Raw genomic sequence first — 23,779 nt, forward strand, 5'->3', positions numbered from 1 at the left:
TGAAGTTGCGAGTATCTGACAGTCATTTTACGACATAGAAAATGTCACGACTTCTGACAATCATACACGAGGCCGGTTTTGACAAAAACATGAAAGCCATGTTTTTTCAGACACCCCAAACATTTGCCTGACTGGCCATATTACGATTTATTCAATTAGGTGAACTTGAAATTTGGGCCTTTTCGGTATTTATGGCCACTCGTGAGCCCCATTTGCATCACTGTACTCCGGCGCGTCGGATGGTTTGTTCTGGTGAGGTCACTCGGGTCAGCACACTGCTGTGTATTTGGCTCCGCTCCCCGCGACCGGGCGGCCCAGCCGGCAGCCAGCCCCCGGGCATCACGTGACCGCTCCGAGTCCGCGGCAAAGCCAACCAGCGCGGCAAAGCCAACCAGCGCGGCGCTTGACAAACAGCGCCGCCACAGAGATGGTTAACAGTCGGGTCAGGCCACGAAGCTGGGTGAATGAGATCATATTGCACATCATTCGATTTGCAAGGTTTTCCCGTGTCCATTGGTAGCTTTCCCGTCTCTCTAGCTCAATTTGATCGAGAGTTATCGACGAAAAACTCTTATGACCCTAGTGACGTACGAATGACGTCACGCAAGGTCAACAATGCAAACGTGAGGCAAAAATGACTTCAATTGGACTATCAGTAACCAGTGATGTCACTAGGCAGCTTTACCACGCCATTTGTAGGCTCTCTTCCCGAAATCACAGTTCGAGACCATTACGGTGACGTAAAATAAGTACATTTGTAGAAAGAACACCTTCCTTATTTTTTGCATACTACTTTATAATGATTCAAAATTTTTTCAGTAAATAAAAATTAAAAAAAAAATGGTCCCAAAGGCATAAAAATGCAAATGAAAGGAAACTCGATGTGTAATACATCAAAAATAGTTTATATTTCAAAATTTTAAAAATGCATATTATTCTTTGTATCAATGCAAGTTCAATGCCGTATAGCAATTGACATTTGGATTATCCGTCTTAGAGTGAGCCCGCCAAACTTGGCGCTGTAACGCAAGATCCAAAACATGTTATACATTATAACTCAAAAACTACTCATCTGATTAGCCTGAAATTGTCACAGGAGGATTCAGAGCCCCTGATTACCCCTTAGACCTATTATCGTTAAAATCCGAGAGATGAGGGTGTCAAATTGGAAAAAAGTGGTACGATCTATCGTGAAATGCCCCCAATGCGAGGGTACTGCGATCGGCCGCTTATTACCCGAGTTATTCGCGAAAAACCTAAGTTATTCACGAAAAACCCGCGAAAAGCCCCCCCCCCCCCTCCCTGTGCCGGCGAGGGTTAGGAGATATCGACGGAAAGGGAGGGGGGAATTTCGTCCCCACCCTAGATGGCGCAGATTAAGCACTTTGCCGGATGAGAGCCACCTTTGCGGTGAAAATTTGGTCGGGGCCCACCATAATCGTTTTTAACAGCTCTGACTCAGCACGTCAATACCCATTGCATGAGATAAAATTTTACCAGTTTAACCCTCGTCCGTATGGGTGTTTTGCGAGCCGCTAACGGTCTAGCGTTCTTCGTTAACGTCGCCGTAACTAACGTCGCCGGTGGCTGATTCACCTGGGCCGGAGGATCCGCGACGTCGAGCTGGAGCGCCTCTGGCCCAGCTGGGCAGGAGGATCCGCGATGTCGAGCTGGAGCGCCGCTGGCCCAGCTGAAAAACGGCGCCGGCACGCCGCTTTTGTTTTTGCACAGTTGTGATCGGCGTGAGATGGAAAGACCCGAGACAATCCGCGTGCCAATATTCCGCTCAGACTCGGACCGCATCTGCTGCCGGTGGCTTCGACTGCCAATGGCACTCTCGTGCGAGGTCATATAAGTGAGCCCCCTTCTGGGCGTCCTCAGACCAGTGAGTGACCCGTGCCGGTGAGAAGGCGCGCTGTGAGGGGCCCACGTGGATACGGCCCGCACACCAGCACAAAGCCGACACGATGCCACTTCTGTGGATTGCGGTAAGAGGAACATTTTATATACCAGTTAGATGGTTTGCATCTAATCTAACGATAGCATGTAATTTGTCCCTAAGGTGTAAGCTGTTTGATGTATTCATTGCATGCGTGGTTATAAATTTTAACCCTCGCCGGCACAGAGGTGATGCCCCCTAAGGTTTTTCGCAAATATAACTCTCGTAAAAAGCAGCCGATTGCGACGACAGTACCCTCGCGTAGATCAATTTTACACTAAAGAGCGTTGAAAATCATGGAGAAATTACTTCAGTCATGTTGCAGTTCAGACCAAAGCCCACGTCGTCATGTTCATCAAAGGAAAAGTTTCGCCTATTTCGACACTAGAGAACATATAAAGCTATAGCGCGCTGAAAGTGGGTTCGATAGCTCTCTAACGTGCGCAATCAGCCAGGGGGTCATTGGCCGATGGCTGCGTATCGGCCAAACCCGATCATCTAACAAAAATTTAAGAAGGCTAGAAAGACGAGAAAAAACAACGGATAGCTGTAATAAGGATGCTTCAGAATCGTAGAGGTCGTTTTTCAATGAGGTCATCGCTGAGGTCATTGATGATAAAATAATGGTAGAATTATGATAAACACAAAGACAAGATTACGACGAAAAAAATCTTGTTTTTATATTTTTCACAAATAACCGTATAACTCGTGAACCAAAGAGCTAGAGCTTCGCGGAAAACTCATTCGATAGGCCTTTCAAAACGCTTTTTGTTTTAACCCGCGCCCCGCTGGGGGGGGGGCAGAATCTGGCCCCCTCCCGTTTTTTGCCAATAACTTCTAAAAGCTTTACGCCAGTGACGTCAAACTTTCAGTACCGTGTCAAACATTAATTTAACACGTTTCCTGAAAATTTGAGCGAAATCCGTCGGATTTTCTTGTTGAGAAAATGACGTTTAGTGACGTCATGTCACGCCATTTTCGCCTCAAAAACGGCAAAACTTCCAACGCCGCTAACATCTTCATTTTTAAAGGAATCAAAACGTAACAAAAAAGGCGATACGTGATTCTACTTTGTCTATCAAATGGCTATCTCGTTTTTTGAAAATTTTGGATTTTGGCCTAATTTTTTTAACTGCCTCTTTGAGGAAATAATTATAAAATCCAAAATTTTGAGTGTATCGAAAAAAAAACGGAATATATATCAGAGAAGTGGTCTATGTGCACCTGCATACCAACCAATTCTATGAATAAAATGACCCGTAAAACATGTGTCGCACATGCCCTTTTCTATACCTATTTTGTTTTTGGTGACCTGACCTGACCTGACCTGACCTTACCTTGACCTTGACCTTGATCTTTGAATGATATTGTATCGATAGGCGTTATCACAAGTGTATTCGCGGCCATTGGGGCGACGTAAGAAAAGAAGAAAACATCTGGCCCCAAGAACTTTGAATCATCAGTTAGCATGCAAATTTTCCTTGATGTGTAGAGAATCTACAAATGATAAATAGAGAAAATTGCATTTAAAATTTTCCTTTTATGTTTTTTTCATCGTTTGAACAATATATTATTTTACTAAGCTAGAAACACTTATTATAAATAGTTCCAGCATCATCGTCAAGAACAATAAGAACGGCTTGAAGTGAATACAACTATCTAAACGGTTTTGTAAGATGTGAAGATCACTTCTAAAATTGCCTGTAGAAATATTGAAGGCAAAAGTTCACCTTTTTCACAAGACGGATGTCTATAAACCTATTCAACGTGTGACAACTCAGCCGGTATTTCGTCGCCTACAGCCCAGCTTTCCCTAATGACCGCTAGAGGCGCTGCTATCGATGTCCGCCCGTACCGCCTACCGTGCAACGAATATTGTCTTAGTAGCCTACGAACTCGTTTTGGGCAATCAGTCTCAGTCAATTCTTCGGCAACTACGGTGCAAGGCCGATGCTGTAGAAACTTGCATTTTGTACCCTTTTGACCTGACCGCTGACCTGCTTAAGCAAAAAAATGATTCTTAAGATCCGCCTTGTTGAGAGCTTTCGATTGCCGTTTTCCCGTCTTTCCACTACCATCGGTTCGGAAGTTAGGCAGAGGGTGGGGCAGAATCTGCCCCCCCCCCCCCAACATGGCGCGTATGGCTGAATAGCCCAGCGGGGCGCGGGTTAAGATTTGACCTCAATGCCTCATGTCAATGGTTTCGCAACAGAGCAGAAGGCAAAAACATCTAAATAGTCGCATTATACCAAAATGATTTTGCTCAGAATTTTTGTAAGAACTTTGGTGAGAAAAACTATGAGACATTTACATTTTACTTTATCATCATTTTCTCGTTAACATGCATCGAATTAACTACCTATAATTTCACATAAAAAGTTCAACCTCAAAATGTGACCGCAGATCAAGGTCATGCCCTTACTTGAAAAGTTCATGATGATCATCAACCGATCCGTATGGATGACCTTAACACCTTCAAGACAATGCTCTACCTCGTCTCCTATATCAAAAGTAACAGTCGAAAAACTGATGTTCAGCTTTTTAAAAAACTTTTTGACCTAGCCCGACCCTTCGAGTGGCCGCTGGCCATCAATTGCATGCTGTCCATCAAATATGGGCTGTCTTGATGGACATGCAGAATGGTCGTGTTTCTGTAAATATGCTGTTGTTCTTAACGTGCCTCTTCAGATCAAGAGATATTTGTCCTTTTCCCCGATTTGGCTGGCAATGATGAGGTCGAAGATCTGGCCTGACCACAGATCAGAGTGTTAACCCTCGCACGACCAGGCCATTTCTCATAACACGAACGACCAGGGGGGGGGGGGCTGTTACGACCCCCCCCCCTGGCGTTTCGAAACGGAAGGTCGTAGAGCTTAGCGGAAAAAACCAACGGATTGCTCTCAACGAGATCTCGCGATTGGTGGTATATTTTTTGGTCCTAGGTCAACATTTGACCTACTTATGACCGGTCAAAGGTCAAATTTTCCGAAAAAATCAAACTTTTTCAACTTTCCGCGGCGATTGCGGCAAAACGGTGGGAGATATCGACTTGAAACCTTCACTATCGTGTTCCTTGATCAATTCTCTATCGTTTGGTATGTATTTCGTTTCCCTAGCTCTAAAAATGGCGCGTTGGGAGCGCCGGAAGTCGGCAAGGTCACAGTCGGCGGCAGAAATTCGAAAAATCAAAATTTAAATTTTTGAAATCTGATTGTATTTTTGGATTTGGGAGGTCCATTTGCTCCCTATAGAAGCTAATATTGCTGCATATTCCCATTGAGGTGACAAGAATTAGCAAAATAGTGGTTCGGGCGCTTTTCAAAAATAGTACCGGACGTTGTTCCTCTTGTGACGTCATAGCTCCGTGACCTGACCTGACCCGGTCAATTTTCTTGCACCACACGATAGCCAATGCTTGCCCCAGCATGCATGGGAAGTTTCATCATGATCCATCAAACAATGTGGGTATCACCGGCAGAAAACCTAGGGATTCGGCGCACACGTTTGGTAACTGTCGGCCGGAGGCTGTACCTCTTATGACGTCATAACTCCGTGACCTGACATGACCCGATCAATTTTTTTCGGCAAAAGATGCGCAAAGGTTGCCCCAGAGGGTATTGAAAATTTCAGCCCGCTACGACAAGCCGTTTAGCGTGCACTTCGAAAAAACCTCAGGGGGGGTTGATACAACCCCCCCTAGGCGTTCTAGGGTTAACAAAGTTTAACCCGCGCCCTGCTGGGGGGGGTGTTTGAACACCCCCCTGTGGTTTTTCGCAAATATCTCAAAAACGGCGGCGCGGAGCGCCGCCGTTTTTGGTACACCTTATCATACATCAATTCTACACATGTTGTGAAAATTTCAGACCAAGGTCATTCAAGGTCAGGTCACCAGGTCACTCGAAGTGACCTCACCTCATAAAAAGTTTCAATGTCTGTCATAGCTACACCGAGTGACCGATCGCTTTGAAACTTTCAGCGATTGCTAAGAGCATTAGCATGTACAAAATGTATATCTCAGAATTTTGATATCGATGACCTAAGGTCAGGTCAATTTTGCGACCTCACCATTATAAGTCAATGGGAGAAAATTGAAATGCGCCTGTTTTGGACGAAAGACATTATAAACACTCCCAAACACTGAATTACAAGTGGTTTAGACACACTGAACATGAAAATGGTGTCTGTGACCCCTGGTTATGCCCTGAGGTCATCTTAGGTCACGAATGGTATCTAACAGTTTTTCGCAAATAACTTTTGATAGAGGCATGCTAGAGCGATGAAAACGCCTTAGATGTGTTCAGCTCGACGATACGGATCGACTGATATGCAACATGACCCTTTCCGGTCAGGTCATGACCTTGACCTGAGGTCAAATTTTCAAGTTGACCTTTCAAGGTCAAATTATAGTTCGTTCGATGCGTCTTGACGAGAGGAACACGATGCCGGTAAAAGTAAGCTCGTACAATGCTTGGGTCAAAAGTTATTGCAGAAAACTGTTTCCGAAAAAATCGGCTATTTTTGCAGTTTTTGCCCCCTGCAGGCAAAACCGTTGACGTTAGGTCAAATCTGAGAAAATTACTCAGAAAGGGCGTTAATAGGGCTATCGAATGCGCTTTTCCGCGGCGCTGTAGCTCTATTGGTTCCCGAGTTATGCGTTGGCTTCTTGGAAATTTTCGACATTCGACCTGGAAATCGGCGAAAATTTGCCTTCAATGACCTCTGGTAACCTGACCTTTGACCTGACCAAAAAATTGACCGAAGTGATTTCCTCATTATTTTTGACGCTCTTTCGAACGCCGCCTTCCGCGTATCGCTACGTGGCCCAGGAGCCGAGTTAGAAGGGGGGGTGTTCAAACACCCCCCCCCCCCAGCAGGGCGTGGAAATCCAGGACCCCCAGCCGGGCGCGGGTTAACCCGCGCCTCGCTGGGGGAGTGGGGGGGCAGAATCTGCCCCCCTCCCGTTTTCGCCAATAACTTCTAAACGCGTTTCGCCAGCGACGTCAAACTGTTAGTAGCTTATCATACCTACATCCATTTAACACGTTCCCTGAAAGTTTGAGCGAGATCCGTCTGAAATTTTTTGAGAAAATGACGTTTAAGTGACGTCATGTCACGCCATTTTCGCCTCAAAAACGGCAAAACTTCCAACGCCGCCAACATCTTCATTTTTAAAGGAATCAAGACGTAACAAAAAGGTTACAGGTGATTCTACTTTGTCTATCCAATGGCTATCTCGTTTTTTTGAAAATTTTGGATTTTGGCCCAATTAAAAAACTCACTTTTTTTGGAAAATAATTATAATTTGACGTCATCAATTTTGAACAGTTTTTTCGCTATAAATTGGCCAAAAAAGGTATCGATCTCAAATTTGGTATGTCGATAGAAGGCGGTAGAGAATATCACATATTTTCCGGTTCTTTCGAAATTCAAAAAACTTTTGGGTTTTTTCGGCTATTATATTCAAAAAATCTATTTTTGATTTTGGGGGTAAAAATAAAAAATAAAAAAATCGGAGATAGCATCTGTATCTCTAAAGCTGTAGGCCTGACAGCTTTTCTTGCGAAACCTTTTTTGGGTCGAAAATGGCAGAAATTACGTCACTCTGACGTCATTAGCGTCCAACATATCATAGCCTTTGGAAAATATTTGGTCACAATGTGCAATAGCTATTCACGGGAGGGTACTGAAAGTTTGGTGACGATCGGCGCGGCGGTTCTCGAGATATATCGAAAAAAACTAAAGAGGGACAAAAAATGCCCCCCCCCCACCGCCTGGAAGGTTAACCCTAGAACGCCTAGGGGGAGGTTGTATCAACCCCCCCCCCCCTGAGGTTTTTTCGAAGTGCACGCTAAACGGCTTGTCGTAGCGGGCTGAAATTTTCAATACCCTCTGGGGCAACCTTTGCGCATCTTTTGCCGAAAAAAATTGATCGGGTCATGTCAGGTCACGGAGTTATGACGTCATAAGAGGTACAGCCTCCGGCCGACAGTTACCAAACGTGTGCGCCGAATCCCTAGGTTTTCTGCCGGTGATACCCACATTGTTTGATGGATCATGATGAAACTTCCCATGCATGCTGGGGCAAGCATTGGCTATCGTGTGGTGCAAGAAAATTGACCGGGTCAGGTCAGGTCACGGAGCTATGACGTCACAAGAGGAACAGCGTCCGGTACTATTTTTGAAAAGCGCCCGAACCACTATTTTGCTAATTCTTGTCACCTCAATGGGAATATGCAGCAATATTAGCTTCTATAGGGAGCAAATGGACCTCCCAAATCCAAAAATACAATCAGATTTCAAAAATTTAAATTTTGATTTTTCGAATTTCTGCCGCCGACTGTGACCTTGCCGACTTCCGGCGCTCCCAACGGGCCATTTTTAGAGCTAGGGAAACGAAATACATACCAAACGATAGAGAATTGATCAAGGAACACGATAGTGAAGGTTTCAAGTCGATATCTCCCACCGTTTTGCCGCAATCGCCGCGGAAAGTTGAAAAAGTTTGATTTTTTCGGAAAATTTGACCTTTGACCGGTCATAAGTACCGTAAAGTGGGGCTATTTGAGACAGTGGGGCTATTTGAGACAGTATTTAAAATCGCTATAAAATGAAGAGCGTTTGATTTTTATGTGATATTTTTGCTCAGGGAGGTGTGGAATCGAGCAGTAAATCGCCTGAGCAAAAATTAAGCATAAATTTCCAACGGTTTTTATTTTATAACAATTTTAAATACTGTCTCAAATAGCCCCACTGTCTCAAATAGCCCCACCTTACGGTAGGTCAAATGTTGACCTAGGACCAAAAAATATACCACCAATCGCGAGATCTCGTTGAGAGCAATCCGTTGGTTTTTTCCGCTAAGCTCTACGACCTTCCGTTTCGAAACGCCAGGGGGGGGTCGTAACAGCCCCCCCCCCCCCCTGGTCGTTCGTGTTATGAGAAATGGCCTGGTCGTGCGAGGGTTAAGGTCATGGTGAGCCCCTTCGACTGTCACTTTCTCTAGCACGGGCCGTTTGAGAGTGGCAGTCTGGCTCGAGTATTTTGAATGCTCTGAAATGTGTGGCTTATTGAGCCGTCACCCCGCCCCCGAGACTTTGGGACCGAACTTCAGTCCTTAGTGGATGTACAGCTGCTGAAGTACCTGATGTCATATTTTTGCACGGTCGAACTGGACAGCTCCAGTATTCTTTTAAAGGTTTATTTCTGTTTACATGGCTCCATTGTGAATGACTGTCGCAAATAGTCGCTTGAAAAAAATGGGCGATTTTTTGGAGGGGACGTCCCCCAGATTACTCGAATGGGGGACGCGTCCCCCGTCCCCCCGCTTTCGACGCCCATGGATGTAGCTTATTTGACGGCCGCCGGAGCTCGATTTCTGAACATGCCAAATGTTGATAATTTGTTATGTCAACTAGCCTATGTGATTACGGAGCGAGCGAAGCGAGCGGAGTCTTACGTAGAATAACGGCCTGGGCTCCCCCCACGGTAGCGATGTGCCAACGTATCGACAGGGTCATAAGCTTCGCCGCCCGGTTTGTGTCGGGAAAACGTAAACATGACCACATCTCGGAAACGCGCCGGCAGCTCGGCTGGCTGTCATTTGAGCAGGTGGTTCGAGAGAGGGATTGTCTCCTCGTTCACCGACTGCTGAACAGTGAACAGGCCCCCGCAACCCTCAAATCACTGGTCCAGCATCGGGCTGACGTCTCAGAGCGAGAGACCCGCGCGTCAGGCAGTGCAGTCTCCACACTCGCCGCTGTAGGCTGGAAGCAACTCGCCGTTCCGTGCCGGTCCGGCCGATCCGGTAGTGGAACGAGCTCCCTGCCGAGCTGCGCCGTGTGACGGGCAGGAGGGCGTTCACGAGCGGTGTCACGGCCTTCCTCGTCTCTCCGCCGTAGATGGCGAGCTGCCACTCGTGCCAACACTTATATTTTTATCTGTCTAGCGCTGAGCGATGCCTTTAATCTTTATAGCTTTTACCTGGAGCCCGATGCATTTTAACAGTAGTGTTTTTGACAGTGTGCCCATTGACCATGTCTGTGGATGATTGTGACAATGTATGACTCTGTGGGAGTAAGAGCCAACTGCATGTTGGAACCCACAACGATCCGCAATACATACATACATACATACAACGGAAATTTCTGAGTATGAGCGGCCGGCCGGCCGGCCGGCCGTGGTCACGATTCTGCGACGCTGTTATCTCAGCAACCACTTGACCGATTTACATGCGGTAATTTTTGTAGGGTAGCTTCATTCCTTCTACCAAGTATTGGACTATTCCCGATGCATGTGGGTGACCCCTTATGCACATGCCACGTGCAAAACGAAAAGGTGTTTTGTAATTGTTGCAATATCTCGGTAACTACTTGGCCGATTGCGCTGAAAGTTGGCATGCAGGTAGGCACCCACTAGGCAATGCATATCCATGTGCCGGAGTAGGGGTGCTGCTGCACGTGCGCACGTGCAGGGGTCGATTCCAGATCTCGAGAACGGCTGGACCGATGGCGCTCAAATTTGGTACATGGCTAGGGACCGGTTAGTAGGGTGCCGTGCAAAAGTCAGTTGGGACCCATTTTGCACGTGCGCAGTGCGCACGTGCAGGGTGCCGCTTCCAGATCTCGAGAACGGCTGGGCCGATTGTGCTCAAATTTGGCACATCGCTAGAGACCGGTTTGTAGGGTGCCGTGCACAAGTCAGCTGGAGGTACCCCCTCGAAATTTCGCACGTGCAAGGCTCACCCTCTCGCTCGCTCCGTTAGTCGCCCCAAAAGGCGTTATACTGGTATGTATGCCGTTATTGGTAATCTCGAGGTTAATAAAATTGGGTTTTGTTCGAATTTTTTTAAGGGGTATCAAATGTTGTTTCTGGTGTGTAAATCAAACCAATAATTTCGAAGAAAAGAAGGGACCTCCAGTTATTCGCGGTATGAAATGTACACCAGTCATGCGCGGGTAAAAAGATGTCGTAGGAAAACAGGAAGCAGCTCTGCAAAGCGAAATTATGCGCCGGTATGTAAATCATTGGAACGTTTAGCATTCCATCATTTATAGGGGGTCATTGGTGCAATATTGTCCGATTGTCCCTCCGTGTATGGATTGTGATATCCAACATTGACCTGGCGTTTTGTTCAGGTGCTGGTGCTGGGGCTGGCTGCGACCGGTCACACGGCGGACGGCGCGTCCGACGCCGGCCAGGAGAAGGAGGCCGCCCGCCTGCTCTTCCCGGTGGTGTACTCGAGCACTCTGACCGTGTTCAGCATTCAGTCCGTCACCAGCACTGTGCCCTTCACCTGCTTCAACTGTGAGTGGGCGCGCCAATCGCCGCCATGGCCGCCGTCTCGGCCGCTGTCACTGCCTCGTGATTACTGAAGACTTAACGCAGATACATATAAACGACATTTTAGCAATATTCTTTACACTTATTCAAAGCAACCAATTTACCTAATTTAAATTGCTGACAGTCTTTGTTTCATTAAATTGTCCACGGACAATTTAACCGACGCCCCGCGGAGAGCAGAATCTGCCGCCTCTCCCCTTTTTCGCCAATAGCTTCAAAGCGCCAATAGCTTTTGAGATACCCGCGTTGTGCTCGGGGGGGGGCGTTTTGACGCCCTCCCCCTCAGGCTTTTCGCGAATATCGCGTGGAGAATATCGGCGCGCAGCACCGCCGTTTTGGTACGCCTGTTTATATATTTTTGTCCGCACATGTAATAATTTCAGACCCAGGTCGTTCAAGGTCAGGTCACCAGGTCACGTCAAGTGGCCTTACCTCAAAAAAGTTCAAAGGCTCGCTATAGCTACACGGACCGAACGATCACTTTGAAACTTTCACCGATTGATAAGAGCAACTGTGTACCTGGCCCATGTCGTCCCCTATCTCCCTGTGTGTCCAATAACACAGATGACGTCACACGAAGGGGCGGAGTCGGGGGCAGAGTAGCGCAACGGCCGCCATATTTGAATTTGTTTTAAAGAATATATTCGATATTTGGGCTGTAAGTCTATTGTTATCGATAGTGTGATGAACGGTAAGCTGCAATACAAGTAATTTCTAAAGAAAAAAAACGCATATTCTGCTTGCAATTTGGATTTAAGCCCGACCCGCGCCTAGATTCGAACGCACGATCTTTAGATTACGGTGCGGGCATCCTAACCAATACACTACCGCGGCGGTGCAGCGCCCGGCAGACTGCGGAGGCATGGGGGCTTTTTATGCATTTTTGAGGAAGAAAACTAATGGGCTTAGGGAAAAACGCTTCTTAGATTATTCGAAGAAAAATGTCTCGCCTTTCCGATGATGCACTTAGTTTTGTGATAGCTCTAGCAGAGTTCGTTCTACAGCGCTTCAAAAATCACACTTTCACATGGGACTTGAACGGGACTTAAAGACTTGCCCCCAGATGACGTCACGGGCTGACGTCACGATCAGATAGAATTACCGGACGACCCTACCTGGGCCGTGAGAGGAAGGGGGAGTCGCATGGACCCCTCCCCCCCCCCCCCCGGTGCCAGGACGTGGGTTGATATTTGAGTTTTTTTTTTTGCTACATGTTGTTCTATAGCGTTCAGCTTCCACTGGGACACGAAAAACATGCCTTTTGATTTTAAGAATGCCCGGGACAGCCCGTTAAAGGGACCCTCCCACCTTAACATTAGTTTTGAGTTGAGATAGCCAAATTGGTGGCCATGGCCCGAAAATACCGGTTTGGGCACTCACAACATCGAAAAATGCTTTAGGTAATTCGGATATATGGAATTTCAAACTTGCAGTTTTCGGATTCTAAGGGGCTAATGCATTGGTGTGCCCCCTTAGAATTTGTGACGTCAGCGGAGATCTAACGATTTTTAAATCTTTTACTAAAACGTTTGGTAGCACGCGGTGGTATATGCTGCTTTGCGCGCAACAAATGCCGCACTTTCAAATAAAGTCGCTAGGAACAGCGGAGATCCCAAAAAGTAAACAATTGTAAAAGTTTAATATCTTGGAAACCGGTGAATATTTTTCGATGAAATTTGGTAGATATTCGTTTTCGCTCTTTCTGAACCGAGCGACATCACTTTCATGCCAATTCATTAACATTTTTGAAGGTGGGAGGGTCCCTTTAAATAAAATTGAAATGTTTTTACAAAAACGCAATTTGAAAAAAGGCATCAATCGATTTTGATAAAAATTACATATTTGAAATCAGCTCACCGTCAGCTGTCGAATGGTTGGTATATGTCCTATATACGGCCTTGGTATATGCAGGGGCGGATCCAAGGTGGGGCCAACGGGGCCATGGCCCCCCCCCCCCCCAAGACGGTCAAAGGGGGGCCATACTATCTTTTGGCCCCCCCCCCCAAGACATAAGTCAAGAAAACTAAAAAATAAACATTCTCAAAGTTCCTATGCTGAAAAACTGAAATATTGCTTTGATGATTGAGTGACCTTGGGGCAAACGTGAAAAACTCTGCCAACCAGAGTCAAAATGGCCTGTGCCGGCGAGGGTTAACATGTAGGAGAAATCGACATGATATCACATTGTTATTCGCATTCATAGGCACGTATTCTGTATTGTGTACTGGTTGGTTTTAATTGCAAATTTGTTGGAAAATAAGATTGTCATTGGGCACTTTTTTAAAGAAAAAGGTATTTTTAACGTTTACCATGGCCAAATGTGTGATTCTTGTCAGAAAACTGAGGAATGATCATAACAACACTGAGTTTAATCAACTTAAGCTTGAGAAATTTCAGAAGCTTTTTAATAGCTGAAGCTTCTTCATAGTTCATTAACACTATTAACCAGTAGCTTTCTTGTCTCATACCTGAAGGTATATGGACTTAAACCTCTCCCGTATTGGCGTTTTGTCAGCCGCGAACGTATGGGGGCGGGGTTTCATTGCCGTTGCCCCCATTGCCGTTTGGCCGCTGATCGAGCTAGAGCTTCGCGAGAAGGAAAAAAACGAGCGTGCTGCCTGTGACGAGAGGAAGACGATGATACCCAATTTAAGGTCCTAGGTCATTGGTTCATGGTTGACCTTCCAGGTCAGGTCAATGACCTAAAAGTCGGGAAAATTGGGACCTGTTAGAGCGTCGTAAGTGTAGCTGAGCTTTTTCGGGGTGCTGATCACCAATATCGTGTTAGTGTTGATCTTAGAAGATGTCTTCATGCATTTAGGCCAGGTCGGGTCAGGTCAACCAGTAGTGGTCCTGCCGGGTATTCGTAGTACGTGTCACTGTCAACCGCCTCTGACAGCTTCGTAACATGTTACGAAGGCACCAAAAGTACTTCGTAAATGTTCAAATGGTTGCTGAATTCGAGTTCAGCTCCAAAAACTAGCCTAGAAACATGTAAAACTCGAAAAAGTGAACTGAGGTCATCAAAGGTCAATGACCTGACCTGACCTTCAGGTGACCTTCACACCCATCCAAATGCATGGGACCAACATGTTTGACCAACATGGGATCACATGTTTGAACGCTTGAAACCACGAAAAGACTGCAAACGCGCGGCTAATGCGAGCCAACATACTCCGAATCGCGATCCCGGCCAAGCATGGTCTCGAGAAAAAGGTCACAGGTCAAAGGTCACTTGGGTCAGGGTAATTAAAGTTTTAGGGTAGATGCAAAATTGACTAAATCGAGGGTACTGAAAGTTTCGTCGCGATTAGCCGTTTTTACGCGAGTTATTCGCGAAAAACCGAGGGGCTGGGGTCTGTTCGACCCCTCACCCTATACGGGCGAGGGTTAAAGGGACTATCCCACCTTCTAAAATGTTGTTAAAACCAGTTAAATTGTGCCCGACTTTATAGATTGGATGACCAGGAACACGGTTCTGGCATTTATTTTTCATTAAACATCTTAGGCTTCCCATATTCCAAACACAAACTTTCAAATATGTGACGTCACAGCCCAAAATTACCTCCTTCCCCAGGCCACATTACTGTCATAAAGCTGATTCTTTTTACTCTGTAGGCACCACAACAAAGTTCAGACCAAGTTTTAAGCGATTTTTCAACGAACAAACCCATTTAAATCAGAATGACTAAACGAGGTGACGTCACACTAACGGTCGCTCCATGTTGAAGATAGGGCCTTGTACAAGGCCCATTTTCAAAAGAAGGGAACGAATTTCTTCAACACCAAGAGGCCGCGGGGGTTGCAACCTAGATAGATAGTGGTTTCTGAACCTCGCCGCAAACTTGGCTATCTCAACTCAAACCCCATGTTAAAGGTGGGATAGTCCCTTTAACAGAGGAAGACACAATTTCCCCTTACCTGTACTTGTTTTTGAAGTGTTTCAAGCGTCATTTTGAGAAGGTGCTTTATTCAGTTAGGGGGTGCATGTGCACCCTAAAACCCCTAATGCTCCACCATATGTCACTAACTAAACCCACTATTTGAAGTTATACTTAATGACACATGGGTAGTTTTCACTTAATTTTCACTCAACATAGTAGGATAATTAAGCATTAAATGCAAAATTAGAGCTTGAGATTGTCCGGCATTTAGCCCAACAGGATACCTCTTCAATCGTCCTAGCTGAATCCAGCATAAGCTCAGCTTGTCTGAACTCGGACACACCATCAACATTGCCGAGTCTGAATTTGAGCTCGACGCCGGCCCATGGGCCTGAACTTTGTGGTCATGGGCGCGGGAGCTGGGGGTCAGTGGGGGCAGCCTGCCCCCACAACTCTGGGGCCGTGGGGGCGCTGCCCCTGACAACTTTTCAGGGCTAGGAACCGTCGGGGCAGCTTGCCCTCCCTGAATTAGCGGTTGTGGGTCACAAAGGAAAACTAAAGGGAAGAAAACATTTAAGAAAAAAAAATCCCCCTCTTTACCTGGCTTGACAGCTCATGTGGAAGATTTAAGCCTTTTTTCTACGTTACCAAAAAGGTAGTTCCTTGACTCAGCTGAGACAAAATATCTCACTTTTTGCTAATGTTTTCGTTTCGTTTTTTTCGATGAAAAGGCGAAGGGTGAAAAATAAGTGGCCTAAAACCGGTGAGAAAACTAGATTTGGGGGTACCCTAGGTTTGGCTAGTCCCAACCGGTTGCCCCCCCCCCCCAAGACGGCCGGCTGGATCCGCCCTTGGGTATATGTCGTTTCTTTTGAGCATGACATGACCTTCCGACGAACCGTGAGCGGAGCGCAGGTCAACAGAGAAGTCCGCAAACTGTTTTTTTTTTTTATTACTTAGGGTGCTATGATTAATTTCACGGCTGCCGTTCGTCCTGCCCCTTCCCCGGTGTCTGATTGCGGCCGGTTGGTCGATGTGTGTTTCCTTCACTGCTGCCCCACCCTTGTGTGTTGTCGCTGCAGCGCCGCTGTTCCCCTTGAGTGAGTCCTCCACTGCTGCGCGCTGACCGGTGTGTGTTGCCGTGCAGCGCTGACGGGCACAGCCACCGCCTGCACGGGCCGCCGCCGACGGCGGCGCTCCGGCCGCCTGGGCCGCCCGCGCGCGCTGGAGGCGCCCGGTCTGGGGCGCAGCGAACCCGGACTGCAGGGCTCGCTGGCAGAAGACCGCATCAGTCCCACCGAGTCCGAGTGAGTCGGCTGGCCGCGCGCCTCACAGCGGTGGCTCAGGCGCAGCTCCGCGAGCCAAATGTTCACAAATACGCATAGGGGAAGACAGGGGAACACCGACTCCCTTAACCTTTTAGGGTCTAGTCAGGTAATTGTTAGCCAAATGATCAATCTCTCAGTTTCATTGGATTGTCGCATCAATTTAACATGCATATCAACCAATTGTTTTCTTGTCGTTTCGTTCATAATTGCATTATTCCACATTTAGTAAATGTCTACATTTTTCGGGGTAACACCGACCGTTGGGTAACACCGACCGTTGGGTAACATTCCCCGAGCTCAGCAGGCAACGAAATTCGCAGATTGCTGAACCTAACCTAACCTTTGCAGTTGTTCTTCTTATCGTAAAGATCGAGGCGTTTTAGTATAATTATAAATGACAGTGGAAACGATTTTATTATATCCCTGGTAGAATGTAGTACTCATTTATATAACTAGACGACTTTAAGTCCCAAAATTTCATTTTCTCAAATTTTTTTTATTTTCCTCTAAAAAGCAAACATAGCAACAACGTTCTTTCTTTATTTGAAATGCGTCACTCCTGGGTCAGGTATCACAATGTGCTATGAAATACCAAATTTCCCAAGTGGGCGGTGCTACCCAAGTGTCTGCATTTTTCTTTTAAAAAACTTCAATATGGCAGCATGAAAAAGCTCGCTCGAGCAGGAGCACGTAATGCTTGGATGAGTCCCTAATTAACTATGGAAAAAAATTAATACTTCAGCAGTAATGTCTGTCAAATAACATCAGTTTTCTTCTGCTAATTATGCTAGAAAAGTATAAAACGTACCTATTCACGAAACGTAAAATTAGGAATTTCTCGCAAATCACCTAAACCAATGCGGTGCACTGCCCATATACCTGCACTTCTGTTGTCGTCACGCTGCCAAAAGACAGTCAGCTGTCGCCGGACCTTTTTATTTTTCTGATATCGGGGTGGGCGGTGTTCCCCAAAGGGCGGTGTTCCCCCATCTTCCCCTTAGTATGTGAGTCCATTAATTCTATTTGTGACAGGTTCCTGGCTACCCCTATGATGTGGTGGCAGGGTGTTTAACTAAGACCCCCTTGAAAGATCTAACCAGCCGATTTTCAAAATTCAAACCGCATTCGATTTACCTCAACGTGGTCTACAAATTGGAAAAATCCCCAAAACATAGGTGGGTGGGGGTGGGGGGGGGGGTGGCGAAGCATGCAGTAAAGGGTAAAAACTGCGAATTTACTGGTTTTTGTTTTTGTACTTGTTTTTGTTCTTGTATACCTACTTGTTTTAGTTTTTGTACTTGGCTTTTGTTTTGTGCTTGTTTTTTGTATTTGTTTCTGTTTTTGTACTTGTTTTTGTTTCTGTGCTTGTTTTTGTTTTCCTACTTGTATTTGTTTTTGTACTGGTTTTTGTTTTAGTACTTGTTTTTGTTTTTGTACTTCTATTTTTGTTGTTGTGCCTGTCTGCCTTTATGTTTTGCTTTTGTGCTTGTTTTTGTTTTTTACTTGTGTTTTTTGTACTTTTTTGTACTTGTTTTCGTTTTCGTACTTCTTTTTGTTTTTGTTCTTTTTTATTTTTGTACTTGTGTTATTTCTTGTATTTTTTTCCTTTTTGTACTTGTACTTGTTATAGTAGTTGTGCTTGTTTTTCACTTGTTTTTAGTTTTGTACTTGTTTTTGTTTGCGTAATTGTTTTTTTTAATTGATTTTGTTTTTGTAATTGTTTTTGTATTTGTGCTTTGATTTGCTTGTTTTTTTTCCTGTTTTTGTATTTGTGCTTCTACTTGTTTGTTCTTTTTTGTACTTGTACTTGTTTAGTACTAGTTTTTGTATTCTTTGGTATTTGTGGTTGTACTTGGCATGCACTTGTTTTCCTACCTATTTTTGTACTTGTTTTTGTACTTGTTTGGTACATGTTTTTGTGCTTGTTGTTTTTTCATTGTTTTATTTTTTTGTTATTGTTCTTTATTGTTCTTGTCTTTGTTAATGCTATTGTTATTACGGAGCGAGCGAAGCGAGCGTAGTCTTTCCTTAGTAGATTAACGGAAATTTCTGAGTATGAGCGGCCGGCCGGCCGTGCGGACGCTTTTGCGAGGCTTATATCTCAGCAACCACTTGACCGATTTACATGCGGTAATTTTTGTAGGGTAGCTTCATTCCTTCTACCAAGTATTGCCCAGTAAACATGCCGACGTCGGCCCGACGTCGGCCGACGTCGGGGTGACGTCGGCAACTCGGCATCGCCATGCCGACGTCGGCCCGACGTCGGTCCAACCTCGGCACGACGTCGGCTGGATGTCGGATATGCCCGCATGTTCCGACGTCCAGCCGAGGTCCAGCCGACGTCGGGCCGACGTCGGACCGAGATCAATTGCTGAGGTCCAGCCGACGTCGGGCCGACGTTGGGGCGACGTCGGACCGACATCGGCCGCTGTTTTGACCGTTAAAATAATATAAAATACATGTTTCATGTTTCATAAAGAGCTTCTGTATTCAAAATATCCTCAGGAAACTCAAATCTTCCTCCACGCCGCAACCCCCTGATCGGGACTGGACGGGAAACTTTATCCCATTTGGGATTGCCCGTAAGCCGAGCTCGCCCGTAGCCGGGTGCGGTGAGTGCTTGGGGGCTGCTCGGCCTATCCTTTGGTCAGGCTCAGCCCCGGCAACTCACCAGGGCCGGGCCCAGTTCATATAGAAAGGCCAGTCGGCAAGTGTCACTTTGCCAAAGTGCCACTTATCAAAGGGACACTTTGGGAAACGTTGGTGCAGGTGTGTAAGAGTGGCTATATGAATCCATTGTGGGGTCGCCCTTTCCAATAAGTGTCACGTAACAGCAATGGGACCAGGGACTCTATATGAACTGGACCCAGGGTGCTCGCCAAGAAGACCAATGTCTCCATCCTATGATCCTTCCGGCTCTGAAATGGTCTTGTCAGACCAAAAGGGCATAACCGGACAAAACAAACCAAATTCGTTAACTGGCTGCGTGGTGTAGTGGTTAGCGCACTAACTTCGCGTTCGAATGACACTGGGTTCGAATCCCATCACCGGCTGATGCTTTTGGCGTGTTGTCCCACACTGAAAGAAAAAATGACACCAAATGGGGGGTAGGGTGACTCTGCCAAAAAGTCCGCCCCACAGGGGTGTCAAAACAACTCCCTTTTGGAGCATCATAACACTGCAATATGGTGTCCATAAACGCCGTTTCTTGGCGCACGTAGACTCCATATTTCGGAGTTCGGATGCCCAAAAAAAGTTTTTTTGACACCCCTGTGGGGCGGACTTTTTGGCATGTTCCCGTAAATAGAGTCAAGACTCCCTTAGAACTCTTTCTTTTTGGGGTTATATGATGCCCCAAAAGAGACTCTTTTGATACCCCTGTAGGGCGGACTTTTTGGCATATCACTTTACATGGAGTCACGACATAACCGAGAGATACTCCAAATGTTTTTTTCGGAAGGTCCCAGATAAGACTTCAATGCCTCCATCCGGTTTTAGATTCGACTCCAAGATTGGAGTCAAATCCATATGGCCACGCGTCTGAAAATCTTAGGCTTTATTATTTACAGCATGAGTCTTTCCACATAGTTTTAGCCGCTAAAGCATTATCACACAATCACCTTACATCATACAGAAGTTGTGATGGCCCTGGTTTATACCACAAGCTGCCAAACTCGTAAAAATTATTAAAGAAAGACAAGATTCCTCAAGCCTTCATAGAAAGAGCGGAAAGTTTGACCCGAAAAAAGGCTGTGACAGTTAACGACATCTATGAGAAAAGTTAAAACTAGCAGTACCAGCCGATGCCAGTGCCACCTTTATGACATCCGTTTAAGGGAGTCATAGAGGAGTCCGAAACTTTACTTAGGGGGTATACTTTTTCCGTTTAGACGGTTAAACATTCCCGTGATGAGGCGTGACACTTTAGTTAGAAAGGCGTATATTTTCAGCGATGTATTAAGTAGCAGATCTTCAAAAGAAAGCCGCATCATCAAAGGTAATTTTCAAAAGGGAGTCGTAGGTCATTGGGGATCATTCAACAGGGAGTCGTACACCAAAAGGAGACCTTGAAAAGGAATTCATACATTTGAACTAAGGCGTCCTGTATTATTTAAGACGAAACGTACTTTTTTAAAGGGATTCGCACATTTCCAATAGGGAATCGAACATCTTTAAAAGGGAATAGCACATTTTTAAAGAGACTCGCACATGTTCAAAAGGGAGTCGCTCATTTTCAATAGATTCCCACAGTTTCAAAAGAGAGTCACTTATTTTCAAAGGAAAGTCATATATTTTTAAAAGAGAGTCATCTTTCTTTAATCATGAGTCGAACATTTTGACAAGAGAGTAAAACACCGTTTCTGGGAGTCAAATGTGTAAAAGGAGTCTCGACTCCATGTTAAATGAGTGTAGAATGTGGAGTCGAGACACCTCATTTCCAACGTGACTCTCATAAAAAGGTTTCTTACTCCCTTGCCAAAATGCACGACTCCTTTTTTGAGATAGACACTCCCCAACAAAGGCGTCAAGTATCCCTCTTTTGGTGTCGAACACCCTCCCAGAACTCACTGATCCGATTTAAGGGTATCATGACCCTCTCAGGAGGACACCATATTTTGACGTCGTCGGAAACTGACGCCAAAAGATGGGGCGATGACCATACATTTTGGAGTCGGACACCAAAATTTAAGCACTCAGACTCTAAAACATGGAGTCGTCGTGGAGGTGGGGTGTCAAAATTTTTATCAGTGCAGTAAACATGCCGACGTCGGCGACTGGGGGGCTCGAATCCCGCCGCCGGTTGATATTTTTGGCGCGTTGTCCCAATAAACATGCCGACGTCGGCCCCGTCGGTCCAACGACAAACGATCTCGTCAACCTCGGCAAACGATCTCGGCCCGACGTCGGCTCGACGTCGGCTGGACTTCGGCTGGACGTCGGAACATGCGGGCATATCCGACGTCCAGCCGATGTCGGGCCGAGGCTGAACCGACGTTGGGCCGACGTCGTCATGTTTACTGGGTGGACTATTCCCGATGCATGTGGGTGACCTCTTATGCACGTGCCACGTGCAAAACGAAGAGGTGTCAGTTTTGTAATTGTTGTAATATATCGGTAACCACTTGGCCGATTGCGCTGAAAGTTGGCATGTAGGTAGGCACCCACCAGGCACTGCATATCCATGTGCCAGAGTTGGGGTGCTGCTGCACGTGCGCACGTGCAGGGGTCGTTTCCAGATCTCGAGAACGGCTGGACCTATGGCGCTCAAATTTGGTACACGGTTAGGGACCAGTTAGTAATGTGCCGTGCACAAGTCAGTTGGGACCCATTTTGCACGTGCGCACGTGCAGGGTGCCGCTTCCAGATCTCGAGAACGGCTGGGCCGATTGTGCTCAAATTTGGCACATCGCTAGAGACCGGTTAGTAGGGTGCCGTGCGCAAGTCAGTTGGAGGTACCCCCTCGAAATTTCGCACGTGCAAGGCCCACCCTCTCGCTCGCTCCGTTAGTCGCCTCAAAAGGCGTTATACTGGTTATTATTGTTTTTATTATTGTAAGTACCTATTATTGTCATCATTTTTCATCATTAGGTATATTACATTCTTATTATCATTGTTTGTGTTATTGATATTTTTTATGATTATTATCATTGTTATCAAATTATTATAATTTTTATTATGATGTTTATTATTATTCTTCTTATTATTATTCTTCAACTGCTCGCCAGGGCCATGTTTTTTTTTTTAGCTGATTTAGACGCAACTACTGCCTATCCATACAAAATGAACCAGAAACTGACACGCATCAATCATCATCAAAATGAGCATTTTGAAAAACAATTGGCGGATTCAGGTGATTGAATTTTGAAGGTATACAAAATACATAACAAATCGTTTTTGTAGGTGCGGTCACCAAAATGGGCTAGCGATGGTCTTATCATGCTACAAAAAACATGTGTTAAATTGCCTGAAATTAGATTGATATGCGGCGTCAGGACACCAAAGTTAGGAGTCGACATCGACCTCCCTTTCTTTTTCCTAGAACTGCGTATGATCCACCTCTTGCTCACTTGTGAACATGTAATGCCCACGAATTATGTTCCCTTCAATCGGTATTACTTTGCTACTTTACATGCCGAGCATCTTGATCCAAGAAACAAACATTCACTGTGTGTACCTAAATGCTTCCAAATGTTCAGAACCTGGACACGCCAATAATTCTCGGAAATATACCTATAGCTTGCAAGTGTTGGTGATAACTTGAACCTTTCAGGCACTGCATGCAAACTGGTGTACACAGTTATAATCAGCATCATGACGGCTGCCCAAATGACTCACTTCACGAATAGGACCTCCCGATTTCCGATGCTCTGGAACTGCCCCTGATGAAGGTATCAACCGGCGTTTCAGAGATATTCACTGAGGGGTGGATGAAAACAACTCCTCTCTACCACTAATAGTTAACCAATGGCAGCACAGCTTTTGACACATTTGTCAACGACACTTGCTTTTTGACCATTTTGTCTGGTGTCTGCCAAGCGTATCTAATGGTTAAAAGGCTGATGGTTGTTCCCCTGCCGGTCACAGGAGCTCCCGTCTGGTGCTGACCTCCTGGATCACGGTGGTGTCGTCGGTCACCAGCGTGTCCACCGTCACCAAGTACGACACCACCGTGTCGCTGGGAATGCTGTGCACCATCGGCGGCGCCTCCTTCTTCAAGACGTGCCCGTAAGGAGCGGCTGTGTGGCGGGCGGCCCGGCCGGGCGCGCCGCCGTCAGCGGCCGGCCGGAGCGGCCTCCGGCGCCGGCCCGGAGCGGCCTCCGGCGCCGGCCCGGAGCGATCGCTGACCGTGCTTTGGCCAGCCGCTGTGCAGCTGAACACACCAAACGTACATTGTTTGTGTCAAACGAGAAGTCGAGCATCCGTCGCCAAGGAAATATCGAAACCAGCAATCCGAGAGATGTGAACGTTTTGCGATAAAGGTTATCTGAGTGGCTCCCCTCTTTTTTGTTCCTTTAGGATGAGAGTGACTTGGTTATGCTAGTGCATTGAGCTCATGATGTAGAAGCATATCGGTTGTTATATACTAATTGTTATCGTTTCGTCATGCGTGGTTATTTTTTAAAGTGTATTAGTGCTGCCGTGTTAATAAACTGATGTTTCAAACCGGTAGTATGATCAATATTTCACATTTATTTACTCACAGCACCCATACGCTTCGCTGATCATTTTTTTTTTTGGCATTAGAAATGTAAGGCAAATCTTGCTTGACGAGCAAGTTAAAACTTTTC

The 23,779-nt window shown here is 46.0% G+C and overlaps 1 protein-coding gene across 1 annotated transcript; it reads left to right on the forward strand.

Annotated features, from left to right (window-relative positions):
- Positions 1–1,650: 1,650 nt before the first annotated feature.
- On the forward strand, positions 1,651–23,654 carry LOC122377634. Its single transcript, XM_043357903.1, has 4 exons — positions 1,651–1,988; positions 11,074–11,242; positions 16,310–16,469; positions 23,076–23,654. The coding sequence occupies exons 1-4, from the start codon at positions 1,968–1,970 to the stop codon at positions 23,218–23,220; spliced, it is 495 nt and encodes a 164-aa protein (XP_043213838.1). The 5' UTR covers positions 1,651–1,967; the 3' UTR covers positions 23,221–23,654.
- Positions 23,655–23,779: the final 125 nt, after the last annotated feature.

The sequence above is a fragment of the Amphibalanus amphitrite genome, unplaced genomic scaffold, assembly GCF_019059575.1.
Source record: "Amphibalanus amphitrite isolate SeventyFive unplaced genomic scaffold, NRLGWU_Aamphi_draft 000006F_arrow, whole genome shotgun sequence".
Lineage (NCBI taxonomy): Eukaryota > Metazoa > Arthropoda > Thecostraca > Balanomorpha > Balanidae > Amphibalanus > Amphibalanus amphitrite.